Raw genomic sequence first — 22238 nt, 5'->3', positions numbered from 1 at the left:
TTTGGGTAAACAAAAAAGTATTTTGCAATTTATGGTATAGATTTTGTTATTATTTATCGGAAAATTTTAATTAAAAATGAAAACAAGAATGTCACCGCCAATTGTTGTTGTTAAAATTGATTGTGCTGTGTCAAATGAACTGTCAAAATGAAATGTCAAATATCAAGCCGAATACGAATTCCAAAGTTAAAAAATGTTTAACTTCGGCGCCTGAAATCTTGCTCCGTGTTGGCTGTTCTATTGAAAACAGTACAATTTAATTTATCTCTTTCACGCCAAGCAAGCGGAGCAAGCAACATAAATCCATTGTGTTTCTACCTAAAAGGCCAAAACTCACGGATTTTTCTTGCTTTCCTCGCTTCATTTCTGGTAAAAGAACCGCCTTTGTTATTTACTCTTTTAGTAGGACTGACATGCAAAGCGAACAAAGCAAGCGATGAGCTGATTGAGTTTTGCCCATGGCACAATTACCCAGGTAGTGGCATCGTAAAATTTTGAATATGTTATGTCAAAACTTTCTTTATGTTGTTGGGGAAATTACAACAAAAATAATTTTTTTCATATTCTATCAGCTGGTGTGATACCACTACCTGGTAGTTCTGCCATGGTTTTGCCCTTCACATAGACTTATGCTAGGTTTATGTCATGTTCACACGAGCGTTTCAATTACGTTGTTCGCCTGTCGAACGACGTACACGAATTAACCCGTTTCCACGACACCATTCGTAATTAACAGAAACATAAACAAAATTTCCTTCATTTTTGTTTCCTTGTTTTCACGAAAATTTGAACCGAAAACACATAAAATATACATTAAATGAATAGGAAAAGCAATAGACTTTCCTTCAAATGTATCTTCTATATTTAACTACACACATTTCATTCATTTTTTCATAAATTCTGAATAATTTTGTATTTTCAATATATTTTATATGTTTCTATTTTCAAAATTAAAGAGAGAGAGACATGTCAAAACAATATTTGTGTATACAGACTTTCAGATATTTGTTTCCTTTTTGTTTCTGATTTTTTACGCGATTTTGAATTAATGGACAAGAAATGTTTGTGGAATTAACAAGGACACACAACCATCTCCCTTCTGCATCTATATAAAATGTTTAGTTCATTAATTTCCATTCATCTTTTTCCTTTTTTCTAAAAATTTTTGTGTTTTCAACAAATTTTTCAATTTTGAATTTAGACATGTCATAATTAATTTTTTCGATAAATTCTCTCATTTGTTAGGGATGGGACTTTTTTATTCGTCGTTTAGAGAGTATTTCTAATCGAACAACGTAGAAAAATCGTCGTTCGTTCATAGAATTTTGTGTGGGGAAATAAGTAATTTATTCGTAGTTATGGGTCGAACAACGAATAGAGAACGAACGACGAACCGTGGAAACGGGCTATTACATTTACGAAATCCACTGGATTCCAACTGTCAATTCCATTGCTTAAACGACAAATGAAATCCAATGGATTTCAGATGAGATTTCATTTGACGTATACACAAAGGAATTGACAGTTGAAATCTATTCGATTTCGTAAATGTAAATGTACTATTATGCCACACGCTGAACTCACTTTTGAACTTTTTTCTGCCGACAATATATGTCGCTGAAAAGATAATCAAAATAATTGAGAAAATAGATATGCAGCCAACTTCGCTCTATATGTTACGAACAGACAACAAAACAATTTCACAATACGTACCCGATTTTATCCCTTCTTCTATAAAATGGGAAATTTATTATATACATTTTTCTTAATATTATTGCTTGATGTGCTTGGCAGAAATAGGTATCAAATAAAAAATAATTTTTTCCATTTGGGCATTTATAGAGATGGGAAATGGTTAAATACCCAAGTGGTAAATACGCATTAAAATAGGTAAATTGGGTACAAATGGGTAAATACCCAGGTATTTACCCAATATGTGGGTATAAACTATAGAAAATAAAATCATCCAATTAGATGCGGAAACCCAGTGTTCTAGCAAATTTGAACTGACTATGAATATAATTACCTCTTTTTGGATACGGGGCAAGTTAAAATATGACCAATTTTGGTCCATATTTTGGTAAATCTTTCGTATATTGTAACAGCATAATTTTTGATATTTGAGAGCTTTTAGAACAGTTTGTTGTAGTTCTTTTTGCAGAAAAGCATAAATGCTGGATCGAGATCCAAACGTTATGATATATCATATGAATTAACCCATGATTTAGTTGATAGTCTTGAGATTTAAGTCCTCCTCGACAAAGGTATAATTTTTGCATTCTTCGTTAACTTTTTCGGACAACGACCGATTTGACATATAAAAAGTTCAGTCCGCGTGGTTTTTTTTTTCTGGTATCCTTTTTTAATTTTTGTCTGACAGAAAAACAAAATTTTAATTTCAAAATAAAATTTTATTTATCCAAATAAACACCCAAAAAAGAAACATGAGTAAATACTGGGTAGAATCCCATCTACAGTCATTTATTTTTTATTTGATTTATTTTTTATTCTTTCCTACAAATTCGTTCCTTTCAGTTTAATACAATTAAACTAAAACTCCGAACGATTCACTGAAGAAAAAGGCCAACTGAAATGGATAGAAACTGAACCTTTTACAGCTTGGAACTCGACTTTCTTTACATGACCACCGCGGTCACGTTTGCATCTGTGAATACGTTGGGCCCAATTTTCGATGACTCGGTCACACTTTTCAGTTGAAACAGTCGCCAAATCGAAGTAGGCCCAAAGAAAATAGTCTAGATGCCGCAAATCACGATCAAATTGACCAATCGTTCCTTGGAGACCTGTAATAATGGTCCTTAATGTATTTTCTCATATAAATGCTTCATTTAAAGTCCTGAATTTTGAACTCCACAGTAGCATTTCACATAAGGGAGGTGGAACACAATTGATATAAAGTGTTTTTGTTGAAATGTAACAAAACGTGTTCCATGTGACACAAACTGCCAAAAACATGAAAAAAGATCCCATGGCAGAATTCAGAAACTTGTTGCAATTTTAGAATATGGCCATAACTTCTAGACTACCGCAGATATCTGACTAAAATAAACTTCTGATATATTCTTTGAGTGTAGTTAAGTAGAACTCTTAAAGTATTCGATTTTTGCACCACTTTTAGCCTGTATGGCCTCAAACATTAACTTGAGTTTTTCTCGACTCAGACAAGTAGCGCATGGAACACTTAAGCATAACACCGACGAAATGTTAACAATTGAGTTGCCCCATCCTTTCTTTGCTCATAGTTCATCCCAATTTTTTCTTAAAATAACTAAAACAACATTTCCCACCCTCTTTTTCTTTCAGGTCGCCTGCACTTGGGATGATGTGAAATCGCTGCGTACCGATATGGAACGTAATCTTACCTCCGCTAATCATTTTCGTACAAAACTTCTCTCTGCTGTTTGTCAAATGCAATCGGCATTGGGTTTCAATGATCTCGGTCAGCTTTATTATAAACCATTAAAAGATGCCCAAGGTACCGTCGTTCTGACATCGATACAATCTGTTAAAAGCCAGAAACAAGTTTCAATATTAAATTCCCGTTGGTTACCCGTTAATAAGTTGCAAAAGAAAATCGGAGCTTTACACGAGGAATATAATATCAATGAAATTTTAATATCTTCTCTAACCGAACAATTGCAATATCATCAAATGGCCCATCAACGCCTAAGCCCTGGTCTTTATTTGGGTTATTTGAAAATGCAATGTTCTATGGATCAAATACAGGTGGTAGTACCGGCCAAGACACCAAATGTCTTACCTCACTGTAAGGTGCGCGATAATAGTCATATTTCAGCGGAAGAGTGGCAAGTGTTGAAACGTGGAGGTAGCAATCCAGATGGCAAATCCGATGATGGTCGCCGCAGTTCTAGTCCTTTACGTTTGGCGTTGGAATTAAATGCCAACCCCGAAGCCACAACCGAGGTGCAAAGGCTTTTCCTATACGATTTGACAGCGGCCACAAATAAATTATTTGCATATATGAACATCAAACCTCAGGATGCTGCTACCCATCGCTTATATGATGTTGAAGTTATAGAGCATAGCAGAGATATTAGTTTCCTGATTATATGTCCCTCGGTGGAATTGAGTTGTGCTGTGCCAGGACAATCGGAGTTATTGTTGCAACGTGAAGATTTGGCCTGTTTGAGTATACAAGCCTTTGAAATGATCCACTTGTCTACCTATCAGCCGGGTATTATACAAAAATACGCCAGACTTTCGTGTATTTTGGAATTGGACACCACCCTGGCCAATCATTCTCAGAGAGAGGCCTTCTCCACAAGTGAGCTGCAAACAGCCAAGGAGCGTCTTGCCAAATTGCAGGAATTGACAGCCAGTTTAAATGCCGTTTGGAAGGCAGTACGCTGGCTTATGGATGTAATAGCATTTGCCCGCGATAAAAATGCCCCACCCTCAGCAGCAATGAAAGAGATTTTGGACTTTGCCCAAAGCTCCGAACAAAATTCCCACTCGACAAATCCCCAATTACTACAACCACCAATGAGAGGAGATATGAAGTTTACCAAATCTGGTTCGGGGCGTGGCAGTTGGCCTGGTCCCGGTTCAAGCCACTCCAGCTCCAATTTGGGACCAGAACATTCCAAATCAGAACAAAACTTGGGCTTATCTGCAGCAACAACACCCACGGGAACATCCAGCTCCACAGGAAATCAAAAACCAACGACAACACTAACAACATCCTGTACTCTGGCCACTCCTACCACCACAACTTCCTTTTTGCAGGTCCAAAACGAGGGTATGTCCACAGAGGTGCCATCTTTACGTAAGAACTCCGGTGATTCAGTTACCTCTCATTGTACAACGCACAGCTTTTATTCGGCCAATGATTCTGTCATAACAAGTAACAGTGATTTTGGCCAGGCCTTTAGTGTACCGCCCTCAAGGTCCGATGATACACTAAGTGAGACGGCCAAACAAAATCAAAAACAAATTCAACGTAAGCGTACCTCTTCAAATATTACACCAACCTCAACGACACCGGTTACACCCATGATAACAGTGCATTCTTCCAGTTCGGCGCCATATTTGGTTACTGATCTAGCCAACCTGGGTTCAAGTCAATCACTGAAGGTGAACTACAATGGCGAGTACGAATGTAAACAAATCAAAACCGCCGAAAAGGTGAAATCGGCCTCCAGTGCAAATTTGCGTGATAATGGTTTGTACCTGAAAACAACACTAAGCGCCCTGGCAGCGGATATGAAAACCTCAACATCATCAAGTCTGGATGAAAATATGTCCATGACGAAACCGTCTACCAGTAGGCATATACAAAGGCTCAATAGCACCGAGGAATATACGGCCAGTAGCTGTCCCACATTGGCCTCTGAAAATCAAGCCGACAACACACCATCGGGTATAATACAAGTGTATACGGCCTATAACACCGGCTTGGCTTCGGGTACTAGCCTAAAACTCCATGTCACGGCCAAGACATCAGCACGCGAAGTCATCAATTTGGTGGTGAAACAACTGAATATGGCTGCTGTACTCAAGGGTAGCAATGGTCCCATCTATTCCAATGAAGCTTTGGATAATTTCTGTTTGGTAGCAGTTATAGGAGCACGTGAACGTTGTTTACGTGATGATTTCAAACCATTGCTGCTGCAAAATCCATGGAAAAAGGGGAGATTATATGTTAGGCAAAAGCATGAGCTGTTGGCCGCCATTGAACATTCGAATCGTAAATCGCATTTGATTTAAAGGGGAAAAGTTATCCAAGTCCATCGGTGATGAATGTTGGTAAGCAGTGTATAGAGATGGTCACTAAAGGTTATGGGAATTTGTGGTTAATCTGTATGTTCTTGTTGGTATTATAGTACGGTTACATAAGAGTTTTTTTTTGGCGGTTTAACCCACTTCATAAGATTTATTTGACGTTTGCGCTATGGCGTTGACATTTGAAACCCAAACCCACTGGGTTAATCCGGTGAAGTGTAACCGGGGTATTAGGGATCAATTTCCAAACCTAAACAAAAAGAATGACTATGATGAAATGTGCCATCAGATCGATTTTACTATCAGAAAGAGAGAATTGCCAAACAAAGAGAACTAATTACACAACGTGAAATGTCAAAGATGAAATATAACTAATACGATGTATATAGAACGGTGAACGATTCTGATCCTAACAGTTGAACTAGATATGCCATCTAGTTCAACTGTTGCACTACTGAACTGTATTGAATATACATACCTATAGCATATCAATGATATTAGTTACCTGATTATATGCCTCTCAGTTGAATTGAGTTGTACTGTGTCCGGACAATCGGAGTTAAGGCCTCGGCACATACGGTGCTTGGATATCGCGTTACAACAACCACATGAATAATGTAATATGGCTGCCGCATAAAAGTTAAACATAATTTAACTTTTTTGGGGCAACGCGTGTCACAAAGTGTCACTGAACGGACCGTATGTGCTGAGGCCTTTATTATAGAAGCGTGAAGAATTGTCCTGTTTGTGTATACAAGCCTTTGAAATGATCCACTTGTCTACTTGAAATGATCCACTTGTATACGCCAGACTTTCGTGTATATTGGTATTGGATACCAACCTGAACAGTCATTCTCAGAGTGAATGGCAAATCCACAAGGAACATCTTGCCAACTTGCAGGACAGTTTATATGTCGTTTGGATTTTTGTTATATAAAGAGTGTCCCCTTTTTTCAACACATTCTCTACTTCTATAGTTGCTTTTTTATCTGAATCTTTGAACGGAACTAGTGAACTAGTACGATCGTGAACAACTGTTTCGTATTATGTTCTCGTGAAATATTTTAGGAACGGGATCATAGAGGTATTCTCTTTCGTAGTATGATTGGTCTTTTAGTTCAAAATAACCAGTCGTTGCAATAGTCATCTAGTTTTGTATTGAACTAAACGGAACCATTTTTAATGGACTAGTCTTCATTTGTCAGTTAGGTTGGGAAGTTTAGCCGCAAAGCTCTTTTGGAATTTATGGAAGTCTTCTAATGTACTCTTTAGGAAAGTTTTTTTCAATATTCGTGAACACCGATTCAATTCAACAAGAACATACAGAAATTGCCAAATACCTTTAATTAAAAAAAACCGAAAACAGTTAAAAGCATTCGTCATAAGCATGACTTTTCGCGTTGCCCAAAAATGCGCCCTGCCACACGATGAAATAAATTTCATGAAATTATGCGTCCTTAGATCGAGTTCCATGCTATAGAAATTTTATGAAATTTCTCTATTGGGGAACTCGACCTAAGAACCCCTATAAAATGGGAAAGTTTTTAGTGCAAGTTTCACCGTGTGGCATAAGAGAATAACAATCACTTGGTGGATGCATGCACTTAAGTTGGTCGCACTTTCGTTGTGTTAAAGCGGTTGTTCTTATTTAGATGTAGTTTACACTTGCTATCAATGTCATATAACACGAAATAAAAACATTCCATATCTACCCAGGCAGTATCCACATCAGAGGTCCGCAAAATGCCACTCGCTTTTAATGCATATTCGCGATTTCGTGCTTTTTTCATTGCTTGCTATTGCCATCTCTGTTTAATGCTATTGCTTGCTTTGCCTTTACTTTCATGAGTGTGTGCCAATTGCACACACACAACACACTACAAGAGCTCGTTGCCTTTATTTTGCACGCTGCCTTCGAAAAAGCACGTTGCATTACAAAAAGCAGTAGATATTTCTGGTCAAATTTACATGTTAATAAACATAAAAAAATTAATGTTGAGACAATAAAAACAATTACTAGTTTAGTTTATCCTATTATTAAAGAAACTCAAAGAAAAAGCGAAATTTGGCAAATGTATTCATTTATTCAAACAGAAGATGGTACGATACTGTGTGGTGGTATGCAGTATTGTGCATACTGCATTTGCGAATCGTGTGAATACAAATGTAAAAGCAAGCAAGCATGCACTAAAGCAGTGAATCATTTTTTGGGGTGAATCTGCTTTTTGCACATTCATATTTTATATATGCAAGGCACTGCACTATTCGCTTTTGGGAAAAGGCAATAGAGTGTGCCTTTTATATGCATTTTGCGGACCTCTGATCCACATTGCCCGTAATTTCACTTCATTTTTGCTGGTGTGGACGCAAAAAGTTAATGGCGTAAGGAAAATCCCTAATATTGCACACATTAGCGACTGTATTACGATGGAAAATTTCAGCACATATGACATTGATAGATTGTGTAAACTACCTCTTAGCAAACACGAAACGCAATGTTCACGATGAAACGTTTTGTATTCGGCTTGAGGGTTTGTTCACTCCATATGTCATTTTACAAACCATATATATGTATTGTATACAATAGGTGACACTTGATATGTAAAATTATATATCGTGTAAGTTGGCTTAAATCAACACTGCTTCCCTAGGATTGCCAACAATCATTAATTCCACACACAAAAAACATGCGATTATCATAAAATCGCCACACAAAAAAAGCTTTACAACAAAGTTCAACTTATATTTATCGAAAAAAACTGCATCAAAACAAAAAAAAAACGACCATTAAATGCAACAAACTGATATTTAAAAGATTTTCAAATCTATGTTTATTATTATTTTTAGGTTATGTTTGGTAAAATAAAAAATAGAAAACAAACTAATTGTTTAGAAGTTAATGACCAATTTCAGAATTTAGACTGAGTTTAAAAAAGGAATTTATGTATTACAAAAATAAAAAACGAAAACAACAAACAGAAAAGAATGAAAACAGAAAAACAAATGCAATTAATTTCAAAAAATAAAATATTTAAGGAAAAATGAATGTTAAAAAAATAATAGTATTTACAAGAAAACAAAAATAATAAAAATACGTAACTCAAAAATGTTATGTTTACATGTATAAGGACACAAAATGTTATCACATCAATGACACATGGGTGGAGAAATCTGAAGTTTAACTAAAGGAAAAATAGGATACTAACAAAACATTCCAATTTCATTTATAGACAAAAAGAAATAAGAACTATGCAATTTTAGAATTACTGAAAATTTGGAAAAAACAAATTCCGAGAAATGAAGCCCAATACGAAAAAAGCTGTAGACACTATAGACTTTTTCAACCCATGTGTTATTATACAAATTATATACATAAATACATGTTAGTCTAGTAATTAATATATACATACATACCTACCACATATTTTTTTCTAAGTGTGTATAAAAAATATAGCAAAGAAGAACAAAAAATTGAAACTAAAAAAAACGAAACGAACAAAAGCCAGAAAATAAAATTATAAGATTTTAGCACTTTATATTTTGTCCACTAGTTGTTGTAGTATTAAAAACAAAAACATTACAAAAATATATATGTATATTTTTAAATGTATTATTAGATGTGTATGTTTAAAAAAGAAAATGGCAAAAAATAAAAATTTTATTTTTAACAAAAAAAAATTATATATTTTCTTTAAGAAAAATAAAAAACAAATTCCTATGCTTTCATTAATTTTATTAAATATTTTGAAAAAAAATATTTTTAGTGGCAATTATTAAAAAATCCATTTTATGATATTATTATTTAAGAACCAAATTTCAAACTAATTTTTTCCTTTTATGTATAACACTTTTACAAACACTTTCCAAAATATTGATATTTAATTTTGTAGTTAGTGTTTGTTTTATAATTTTTGTTATATTCAATACCATTGTTTTTATATAAACAAAAAAATTTATAATTTTAGTTTTAATCACAACAAATACCTACAGTGTGTTTTCAATAAAAAAAATCAATATTTAAAACTAATAAACTATATTTTTTTATTCGATCAAGTTTTAATGGAGGTGACTTTTCTGGTAGAATTTTTCAACTTTTGTTTGGAATACACTTGAAATGAAGGCTCTTGATGAGTACATTCCGAAGTATCCGAAGTAGTTTAAGGGTTTTTTTGGTGAACCACTTCTTTGTCCTTTTTGCAATTTTTTCCGGAAAATCTGCACTGCATGTTTTAGGATTTTAGATGTTAAACATTTAGTTTTTTTCTTTCTTAATAGTATTATTACAAAGCCCAACTTTTTCAGATTCTTTTTCAATTTTTCAATGTTTGACAAATTATATTGATTATTCACACTTGATTGGCTTTCTGCAGAAAGAAGTTAAATAAGTCATAGACCACAGACAACCAATTTGCATACTTTTTCTTAATTTTGCTTTCGTAAAGTCCATATTCAGTCTGGTGTTGGGTTTTAAGTTGTCAATTCCATACAATATCTGTGAAATAAATGACGTAAACTCCCAAAACATCTGTTTTAAGTGCAAGGGTAAAATGCGTTTTTGGCTATTATACGATGAAAAAATACGTTTGGACGAAATCCGTTTTAGGCAGTTTGAAGTCGATTTAGCTCTAACTGCCTTCCTGGTATCCACAAAAAAACCTTCAAACTTTGCCTTTCGTAATATTTTGTCCAAACTTAAATCAAGTTCGAAGGTACCACTCCTGCAGGTACCTCTCCACGGTGTACACGATAAATGTCAAAGAGAGACTAAGCGGTTTTGCACAAACTTTGCACATCGTAATACTTAATCGAGGCATGGATCAGGTTCAAATATGGACTGTATCAGTCCACTCCTTCGGTTACCTCACACACAAAATTTCAAAAATTTTCGCAAAATCGAAGATTAAAAAAAGCTCTCTGGCAGTAGTCCCCCCGGCCTCTATTGCAACTGTATACTTTTTAGGGGGGCAAGTGTTTATGTCTTGAAATAATTACCCTAAAATCGTAACAGTTCTTCCAAAGGTACGTCAAGTTCCAACAAGGTCTATATCGCATAACATCTTCAGGTACCTCCCTCACAATATTTTTCGTTTTGAAATTCTACCTGTCCTGCTTGGTTACTGTGATATAATGCTTTTCGAGGGCAAGTCCATACTTCCTGACATAATGGTCTAAAATATTTTAAAATTCCTACGGTTATCAACTAAACTTACAGATGGGCGCGGTAGGGAGTGACTTTCATTGATCCAACATTTGCACATCGTAATATTTCTCTCAAACTTGAATCAAGTTTGAAAATAGACAATGTCGGACAACTTCTCCCGGTACCACCCTGGCCTTTGTGACTCTAATAACGACGTTTTTTTCATGGGCACATCAATGCTTAACATAATGAACCAAGAGCTCTTAACTATGAAAAAGAAAGCACCATACCTATGGAAAGGTATGGCTCACAAAATAAGATCTACTTCCAAAATGGAGTATATCGATCCATTCCTTCAGGTACCAGCTCCACAAGAGCTCAAAAGTGTTGCAGAGGAGGTACTTGAAGGAATTGACTGACATAGCCCATTTTTGAAATGTATCTTATCTTGGGAGTTATTCCATTCGATAGATATCGATTCCATCAGTCATTTTAGTTGGTCACTGTCTAATTCAGAGGTTTTGTCGGACCACCAGTATGTCAGAAAGGATGGACTTGCCAACGAAAACAAGACCACAAAGGGTAGTTTTGGTAAAATGTCCAAGGGTTCATCGAAAAGGCCTTAAAATGCACTTAAACAAAAATGTTAAACTTTTGTAAGGGATGTACCCGAAAGAGTGGACTGATATCACATATTTTTATACCCTCCACCATAATATGGAGGGTATAATTAAATTTGTCATTTCGTTTGTAACACATCGAAATATTCATCAGAGACACTATAAAGTACACTGCCGCTCACTTGAATAGAACCCCCCGCAAAATTTTCTTCAACCTCCATTTTATTCCGAATTATACAAGATATGAAGTTTTTAACTTTTATTATATTTTGCTTTATGTGTTTGGAGTAAACTTAGTCATTCATTTGCATTCAAATCCAATTTATATAAAAATTATACGAGAAAAACAAAATAAAGTCAAAAATTGGAGTAAAAAATTTGTCTCATTTGAATAGAACCCCCCTTTAAAACTTGCGAATACAGAAAGATTGTATTAGAATATCGATGCATATTTACTCTATATTGAAAACGAAGTACTTTCAGTACTATTCAGTAAAAGGATATCCCTCGTGATTAGGGATACACCCGTATATCCTGCTTTGGTAAGGATTCTTTAAATAATCAGGTATAATGCCTTACAAAGCTTGATTTTTTCTGTCAACAAGTTTATTTTTGGAAGCGTACTGTCTCCTAGAGTCGTATATTTTACGCTTAAGTTATTCCCATACAGTTTAGAGAATATTTACTACTGTAGAATATGTTGGCCCCTCCAGGATATCCACATTTCTATTCAAATCTTTAAGCTTTGATGACTCGAAGTGTACAAAATTTTATAAAATCGTGATGAAATTGCCACTCGGGATATTCGAAAATATTCCTCAATACTGGAAATGCCTGTTTTAGAACTCCTTTGTAAATTGTCGTGCGCATTTAGGGTGAAAGAAATTAACGCCCAAGTCCTTCATAATTATTAAGGACTCTCCTCATTAAGTAAACAATTGCATAACTCTATAACTATTATTTTCGCGTCTATTGAATGGAAGACCATCTTCTAAATTGTTTCTGTAGCGATGAATGTGTTTTTATTGTGCTGGAACGCATTACTAATTATCAAGGACTTGGGCGTCAATTTAGTTCACCCTAAATGTGCACGACAACCTCTAAAGGAGTTCTAAAACAGACATTTCAAGTATTGAGAAACATTTTCGGATATCCCTAGTGGCAATTTCATCACGGTTTTATAAACTTTTGTACACATCGAGTCATCAAAACTTAAAGATTTGAATATTCTACAGTGGCAAATATTCTCTAAACTGTATGGGAATGACGTATGCGTAAAATATACGACTCTAGGAGACAGTACGCTTCCAAAAATAAACTTGTTGACAGAAAAAAGCAAGCTTTGTTAGGCATTACACCTGATTATTTAAAGAAACCTTGCCAAAGCAGGATATACGGATGTATCCTTAATCACGAGGGATATCCTTTTACTGAATTGTACTGAAAGTACATCGTTTTCAATATAGAGTAAATATGCATCGATATTCTAATACAATCTTTCTGTATTCGCAAGTTTTAAAGGGGGGTTCTATTCAAATGAGCCAAATTTTTTACTCCAATTTTTTACTTTATTTTGTTTTTCTTGTATAATTTTTATATAAATTGGATTTGAATGCAAATGAATGACTAAGTTTACTCCAAATACACGAAACAATATTTAATAAAAGTTAAAAACTTTATATCTTGTATAATTCGGAAAAAATGGAGGTTGAATAAAATTTTTCAGGGGGGTTCTATTCAAGTGAGCGGCAGTGTATGTACATATATTCTTGACCAGAATAAAATTCTAAATCGATGTAACCATGTCCGTCCGTCTGTTGAAATCGTCGGTATAAGTCCACGCCTTCAAATAGCCCCCATAGAACGGGACCTCCTTATTTTCGGTATTTTTAAGTTTGTGGCATCAATATTCCACCGAAATTGTTAAAATTTGATATTTAGTCTTCATTTGGGGTATAAAACTTTTCATATGAATTTTGTCGGTATAGGTCCACGACTTCATATAGCCCCCATGGAACAATACCTGCAGATTTTCGTCATTTTGAAGGTTTTAGCTTCGTTATCACACCGAAATGGCTGAAATTTGGTACTTAGTCTTCATTTGGGGTATAAAACTTTCCATATGAAATTTGTCGGTATAGGTCCATGTCTTCACATAGCCCGCATAGAACAATACCTGCAGATTTTCGGCATTTTGAGTGTTGAGTCCTCAATATTCCTCCGAAATGGCTGCAATTTGGTATTTATTCTTCGTTAGGGGTTTAAAACTTCCCCCAGAAATTTTTCCGTACCGGCTGACACCTTAATATATAATGGTACCTCCCGATTTTCGGTATTTTGAAGGTTGTGACCACAATAATCCATCGAAATGGCTGAAATATGGTATTTAGTCTTCGTTGGGGATAATCAACTTTCCGCTCTTAATTTGTCGGTATAGGTCCACGACTTCATATGAAATTTGGTATTTAGTTTTCGTAGGGGGTACAAAATTTTCCACCGGAAATTTGTATACCCTTTACCACTATGTGGGGAGGGTATTATAAGTTGGTTTTGGCCAAAAAGTTTGTAACGCATATATACCAAAATGAATGTCTCAACGAGCTGATTCGATCTGGCTATGTGTGTCCGTCCGTCTGTCCATCTAAACCTTGTAATCACGCTACAGGTCGCAATTTTGATCGGATCGTCACGAAGCCTATTGATTTTGGTGATGGTCGGATAATATTTAGGGGTCGGAATGGGCAAAAAAACTTATGTGGATAAAAAGACAACGTTTTTTTCCAAAGCGAATATCTCAGCTTCTATATGGGGTATACCAAAAGCAAAACCTGACAATGAAAGTTGAAAATATCACCTTTCTAATAATGTAAAGTAGGTTCTTGTAGGTGATCAAACAACGAAGATATCACAATAGTCGCAAATAAACCCCAAATTTTCATGTTTGCGATTTTAATTATAATGACGAATATCACAGCTTTGGTTGGGGACTTTCCAAAACTATAAAAGTAGAAGATCCCATCTTTACAATAATGCAAACTAGGTCGGCGTAGGTGACCAACTAACGGAGATATCGCAATAGTCGGTAATACATCCCATTTTTCCATTTTTTGGAAATCACGCTACAGGTCGCAATTTTGATCGGATCGTCACGAAATTTCGAGGGTTATTGGAGGTCTCACAGAGGAAGAAGCTTATTAATTTTGGTGTTGGTTGGATAGTATTTAGGGGTCGGAATGAGCAAAAATTTATTTGGAGAAAAAGTCAACATTTTATTCCAAAGCAAATATCTCAGCGTCTATAAGGAGTATACAAAAGACAAAACCTGAAAAGAAAGCAGAAAATATCACTTTTACAAAGAAGTAACGTAGGTTGTCGTAGGTGGCCAAACAACGAAGATATCGCAATAGTCGCTAATAGAACCCAACTTTTCATTTTTGCGATTTTAATAATAATGACGGATATCACACCTTTGGTTGGGGACCTTCTAAAAGCAAAGCCTGACTAAGAAAGTAGAAAACCCCATCTTTAAAATTATGCAAAGTAGGTTAGCGTAGGTGGTCAAATAATAGAGATATCGCAATAGTCGGTAATGCATCCCTTTTTTCTGCAACCACACTACAGATCATCAAAAAATTTTCTCACAGAGATAAAAGCATATTGATGTTGGTGATGTCGATAGTATAAAAGTAGTAGTATAAAAGCCAAATAGGTGAAAACTTTCGTATCTCCCTAAAAGAAATGTTTTCGAGTGAAAAGATTATGCATAGAGGTAGTGGTGTAGGGTACCATTTGTAGAGACCATTTTTATATTATAGCCTTTTGCAGGGTTAACCTTCTTTTTGAGGATTTATTTGAAATATAAGCAATGGAATTGACATTTAAAGCTCAGTGGCTTTGTTAAATCCGGTTATATATAAACGTACTATTATAAAATATGAAACATTAATACCTGACAGAGACTCGTGGATCGGCGGGACCCTAGCTGGAAAGCCTCCTGGAAACTACTGTTATGCATACTGCTCGATGTTAGGGGGGAGGACGGGACTGGGACTTTTTATTGAAGAACCAGAGACAGAAATCTCTCTTCGGTTGCCGGATCACAATACGGTCCTTCAAGCGGAGATCAGGGCGATCACAGAGTGTCTGAACTGGTTTTATGCTAACTCGAGACCAACTACCGTTAACGTCCTTACGGATAGTAAAATGGCAATCAATGCAATAACATCCAAGACAGTAAAATCGAAAACTGTACTGGACTGCATAAATACGATAAACAATTATTCCCAGCAAGGAATAGTGCGCATTATATGGGTACCAGGCCATGCGGTGATTAAAGGTAATGAAAGAGCAAATTCTCTGACAAAAAAATGATAGGGAATTAGCAACAATAAACTTAGACAGCGTAAAGCCTCTAAAATTGGGCAAAACAGGCCCATACATCCCTATGGAATAGAGAGGAGATAGGGAAAACCACTAAGATTCTCTGAACGAGGATAAAACTAAAAACTTACTATTATTAGGTAAGGCAGACATTAGTAGGCTAACAGGTATCCTTACTGGTCAATTGGGCCTACAAGCTCATCTGCATAAAATTAAATGCGCAGATAACAGCTTATGCAGGGCATGCGGAGAGGACAACGAAACGTTGGAACACTTTCTTTGCCAATGCCCAGCTTTCGCAAATATCAGGTCCCAGTCTTTAGGGACCGATACTATACCGGGACTTAATCAGATAACGGTAAATGATGTTAAACAGTTAAGGGATTTTGTTAAGGGCACAGAATTCCTAAAATAATGAAGAGACCAAATACGACCCTTTCTTCAATTAGGTATTTTGAAGGTTTTAGCCACATTATATTACTGAAATTTCAAAATTTTAGTATTAAGTCTTCTTTGAGTCTAAAAGCTTTACGCCAGAAATTTGTCGGTATGTATCGAAGATTTGATATAGCCCCCATAGAAAGGTACTTCCCGAATTTCGGTCTTCTTCATAAACGAAAGGAAACTAATTGTTCCATTTTACTTCAATACAATTCGTGGTGGAGGGTATAACAAGTTCGGCAGGCCGAACTTAAATCTTATGTGTCGATCTTAAACTAAGATTGAAAAAATATTACGAAATTCAATGTTTGGACCAAATCGGTTGCTCCGTTCAACAGATATCACGCGTACCATTTTACCGATTTTTTTTTAACTTTTGTGGGCTAGGTACCGGTAGGAGTGGTCCGATAAGCAATATCTTCAAACTTTATTTATTATCATCCGCATAAATATTACGATATCCAAAGATCGGACCAGTATCTGTCTTGAATGTTGTAGTGGCTGGAGCGTACGAAATGGTGGTCATAAAGAATTTTTACAACTTTCAGGCAATTTTCTCAGGAAGTATGGACTTGCCCGTGAAAAAATTTATACCTTCGTGATTCGAGAGGAGATCTTAAACTGCATTCAACTGAAATTTTGGGTGAGATGTACCCTAACAAGTGGATCGATATAGTCCATATTCATATTCAATCCTGTTTCTATGAAAATGTGAAAAGAAAACTTTTAGGGCCAAACCTTTAGGGGAGGTCATGGTAGAACAAATATAAGGTAAAGTTAATACTACAACAAATACAACTCGAACAACAACCACAAAGGAATTTGTTTTTGTTTGTAACGTTACTGCCAGTTGTATTTGTAAACAAAACAAGGAAATGTCTATAAATTATTGGAATTTAAAAAACTAATAATTTTTCACATTTGATTGAATATTTTGGAAAACATGAATGAAAACTCGTTACATTTTCAATTTTTATGGTTCCACATCCTTCCACTAAATGCATAAATTCTCGCAGAAAGTAGAATTCTTGCAGAAAAGTTTGGGGTCGCTGGAAATTCATAGAAAAAGGAGAAGCTGTTTCAATGTTTTGTTTTAGAAATCAAAGAAGCACATGTTTATTAGGGCTTTATTTTTTTTAAATTTTAACAAAATACCTCACATATTAACAAACGTTGTATCGCCTCCACAAGCGGTGATTTACTGCGCGGCTTATCGTTCGAACTTGGAGGAGGTTACATATCATTGATATGAAGAAGTCTTTCTGGGAAATGGCTTTTTCCGAATGATATATTTTTTTTCTCAAAAAATATATGTCCCTAATGTACATCGAAATAGAAATGAATGTATAAAATGTCATATGAAATTTGACACTAACACTACAACCCAGTTCAGTCAGCTGTGTATTGCTGCTACCTTTTCTTGTTCTACCATGAGGGGAGGTATTCGAAGGAGTGGACCAATGTGGCCCATCTTCGAACATGATCTACGGCCAAATTTTGAACTGAATCGGTTGATCCGTTCTAGAGTTACCAAGAGCTCCAAACAGACATACAGACGGACATGGCTAAATCTACTCAAAATGATCTCTAACGGTTTTCGTCCAAACATAAAAATGAACTCCAATAAATAAAATATACTAATAAACCAGCAAGAGAGGCGTTAACTTCGGTCGACCGAACTTTTGCTCTGTTCCAGTACCTGCAAGAAGCTACTACTTTTTACTACGATAACATTTTTATACCCTCCATTCCGTTTATAACTACCCGAAATAATTATTGTAGACCCCACAAACTATATATATTCTTGATCAGCGTGCAATTCTACATCGATGTACCCATGTCTGTCCGTCGGTGGAAATCACTCTAGCGTCCGAACTTTTTAAAGTAGGTGGATGAAATTTTGGTAAAATCTATTATATGTACGTTGGAATTTTGGTATTGAAAGCGGGGTATGTAGGTCCACGTTTTCGTATAGCCCCCATACAAAGTTACGCGTCGTCTATTTAAGGAATTTTTAAGATATTTGTCCCATTTTATTACCGAATTGGTTGTCATTTGGTATTTTGTGCCTCCAGATGATAAAAAACATTTCTAACAAAGTTTGTTTATATAGGTCCACGTTTTGGTATAGCCCCCATATAACGCCCCATATATAGCACGTGTCACTTTAAGATATTTTGAATGTATTAGTCAAATTTGACCACAAAATCGGTTGTAACTTTGTATTTTGTGTTTCCAGAGGCTAAGAAACATTTCTACCATAAAATGTTTATATAGGTCCACGTTTTGATATAGCCCCCATAGGACGATATTTCCCAATTTTCGGTATATTGAAGGTTTTAGCTCACACCGAAATTGCTGAAATTTGGTCTCCATTTGGAGTATTAAACGCATATGAAATGTGTCGATATAGGTCCACGTCTTCATATAGCCCCCATAGGACCGTTCCTCCCGATTTAAGGTATTTTAAAAGATGTGACTTCAATATACCACCGATATGATTAAAATTTAGTATTTAAACTGTCATGGGTATGTAAAATATTGCAGAAGAGAATTATCAGTATAAGCCCTTTTCTTCAAATAACCCCCATAGAAGGGTACTTCCCGATTTTCGATATTTTGAAGGTTGTATCATCAATATCCCATCGAAACGGATGATATTTAATAGTCCGTTGGTGGTATACAACTTCCCACCCGAAAATTTCCGGTATTGTTCCATGTTTTTATGTAGCCCCCATAGAAATGTCGCTCCCAATTTTCGGTATTTTGAAAGTTTTAGCCAGTAGTCTTCTCTGGAGTTACGAAACTTTCCTCTAGAAATGTATCGGTACAGGTCAAAGTTTTATACAGCCTCCATAAAACGGTGCCCCCGATGTTGTTAACTCTCCAAATCCAGAATATCCAGGTTTAGGTCTAGTCGGTATTGCCCAATTTTATGTATTTCACTCAATTCAGAAAATTGTAAGTATTGGTTCATGTTTTGGAAAGAACAAAAATGTCGCCCCATGTGAGGTGTTTTGAAGGGAGTATTATCAGTTGAGATATATGTATGTACTACTCCTGTAATAAAACGAAATTAAACTAATTGTTCCTATTCACTTCAATACAGTTCGTGGTGGAGGGTATAAAAAGTTCGGCCCGGCAAAACTTAACGCTTTTCTTACTTGTTTCCTTTATGTTATCCAAAAAAATAGTAACAAGTAAAAAAGCGTTAAGTTCGGCCGGGCCGAACTTTTCATACCCTCCACAATAAAATATTCTGAACTAAAATAGAATAATTAGATTTCATTCCTGTCCCAACTTTAAGTGGGTGCGCTAAAATGTCGTGATAACTTCAAATGTCATTAACAGCTAGTTAGGAGGTACCCCTATATGTGGGCTATACGAAAATATGAACTTAAATGAACAATTTTTGTTGCATAATTTTTGTAGGCTCTTAAATTTCAAATTACAGAAAGTTCGTCCAAAAAATAAAGCTAAGGTACGGAAATCGGGAGGTTTGTTTTGGGGCTATACCAAAACATGCACCTACGTTCGGTTAAACATTTTAAGTAAAATCCTCAAAGTACCGAAAATCGGGAGGTATCGTTATATTGAGGCTATGTTGAAAATTCTTGATGCAGATGTGTGGTGACCACTACAACCTTTAAATGTCAAATTACAGTTAGTTCGGTTAAAAATTGTAGCTAAAATTGCCAAATTACTGAAAATTGGGAGGTACCGTTATGTGGGAGCTATAACCGAACATGGACCTATGTTGACAATTTTTGATGGAGAGGTGTTGTGACTACTAAGAACTTCAAATGTCAAATTTCGGTTTAATATTGTAGCTAAAATAACCAAATTACTGAAAATCGGGAGGTACCGTTATATGGGGGCTTTATCCATACATGGACCTTTCTTGACTATTTTTGGTGGAGAGGTGTGGTGACCACTAAGAACTTCAAATCTCAAATGTTCAAATTACAGCTAATTCGGTTAAAACTTGTAGGTAAAATTCTCAAAATACCGAAAATCGGAAGGTACCGTTATATAGGGCTATACCAAAACATGAAACTATGTTCATATTTTTTTCAAATATAAGTTTTTTGATCACTAAGAACCCTAAATATCAAATTATAGCTAATTCGGTCAAGAAATGTGACTTAAAACGTCATAATACCTAAAATCGGGCGGTAACGTTATATGGGGGCTATTCCAAAACATGGACCTATGTCCACCAGATTTGTTATATATGTTTATTGACACTTAAGAACCCTAAATGTCAATTTATAGCTAAATCGGTCTTAAAATTTAGCTAAAAACGTCAAAACACCGTAAATCGGGGGTACGGTTATATGGCGGCTATACCAAAACGTGGACCTATGTCCAAAAGTTTTGTTATATAAGTTTATTGACACTTAAGAACCCTTAATGTCAAATTATAGCTAAATCGGTCTAGAAATGTAGCTAAAAACGTCAAAATACCGTAAATCGGGGGGTACCGTTATATGGGGGCTATAGCAAAACGTGGACCGATATAGCCCATCATCGAACTTGACCTGCCTGCAAACAAAAGACGCATTTTCCCAAAATTTCAGCGTTCTATCTCCAATTTTGTGGATGCAAGAGTGATTAATTTTTTACCCTGATCAAGAATATATATACTTTATAGGGTCGCAAATGAGTATTTCAATGCGTTACAAACGGAAAAACAAACGTAATATACCCTCCATACTATGGTGGAGGGTATAAAAATTAGTAGATTCTTGCAGTACTGGAACAGACCATTTATATATCCTCCACCACGAAATGTATTGAAGTAAATAGGAAAAATTCGTTTCTTTTCGTTTATAAAAGCACTAAGCTCTGTCTCCACGTTAAGGCTTAGTCCTTGGAGGAGAAGAATATCTTAACTGATAAAAATCATTTTATGTTGATATCCATATATCTGCGGATTTTTCTGCAGATTGAGATTCATTCATTTTTTCCCAAGCCTGGAAAAATATTTACAACTTTCAGAATTGAGCTTTTGTATGCTTTGACAACACACAATAACAAAGTGAAGCAATCTCGGTTCGAAAATGTGACATAAAGCTTCGACATAGATTGGACAATACGGGTTCACGGGGGCTAGACTTAAAACTGTATACACATATTGATAGTATTTTGCGAGTAAGTTTTTTATCTTCTGGGAACACAAAATTCCAATAAACAACCAATTCGGTAGAAAAATGTGACTAAAATCCTCAAAAAAAAACTTAAATCGGGCGGTACCTGTGGACCTATACTGTCTGAGTTTTTTTCAAGGGATGTCTTTACCTTTTATTATAGTTTGTACCCATGGTAGAACAAAGAAGGTAGAGTAAATACTACAGCAAATACAACTCAACAACAACCACATAGGAATTCGTTTTTGTTTGTAATGTTAATGTCAACTGTACATGTAAACAAAACAAGGAAATGTTTATGAATTATTGGAATTTATAAAACTAATATTATTTCACATTTGAAAAACATGAAATTCGTTACATTTTCAATTTGAAAGTATCCACATCATTTCACTAAATGGATAATTTGTCGCAGAAAGTAGAACTCTTGCAAAAATGTTTGGGGTCGCTAAAAATTCATTAAAAAAGGAGAAGCTGTTTCATACTTTTGTTTTTGAAATTAAAAAGCACATGTTTATTAAGGCCTGCGCACATAAGCTGCTCTGCCTGATTGCCTTGCTTTCCTGCTTCATTTCTGACATAATAAAAATAAAAGAATAAAGAAGGCCAAGGAAATTTCGAACTGGGTTGCCCTTTTCTATTTTATTCTTTTATCAGTAGTAAGCAAGGTAAGCAGGCAAGGCAGCTTATGTACGCAGGCCTTTAGGGCTTTAATTTTTTCAAATTTAACAAATATTATACCGC

The 22238-nt window shown here is 35.4% G+C and overlaps 1 protein-coding gene across 11 annotated transcripts in view; it reads left to right on the top strand.

The window, feature by feature from the left end:
• Positions 1 to 9794, top strand: part of wake (ankyrin repeat and fibronectin type III domain containing protein wide awake) — a 785047-nt gene extending 775253 nt beyond the window's left edge. For all 11 annotated transcript variants that reach the window (XM_073958968.1, XM_073958961.1, XM_073958969.1 and 8 more), the window contains one exon: positions 3325 to 9794. In XM_073958968.1, coding sequence (XP_073815069.1) covers positions 3325 to 5748 — 2424 coding nt within the window. In that variant the 3' untranslated portion in view covers positions 5749 to 9794. The remainder of the gene's footprint in view (positions 1 to 3324) is intronic.
• The last annotated feature ends 12444 nt before the right edge of the window (positions 9795 to 22238 follow it).

The sequence above is a fragment of the Musca autumnalis genome, unplaced genomic scaffold (assembly GCF_047663935.1).
Source record: "Musca autumnalis isolate F117 unplaced genomic scaffold, ASM4766393v1 scaffold_1, whole genome shotgun sequence".
NCBI lineage: Eukaryota > Metazoa > Arthropoda > Insecta > Diptera > Muscidae > Musca > Musca autumnalis.
Note: the sequence above shows the minus strand (reverse complement) of the source record. Positions and strands in the feature narration are given on the sequence as shown.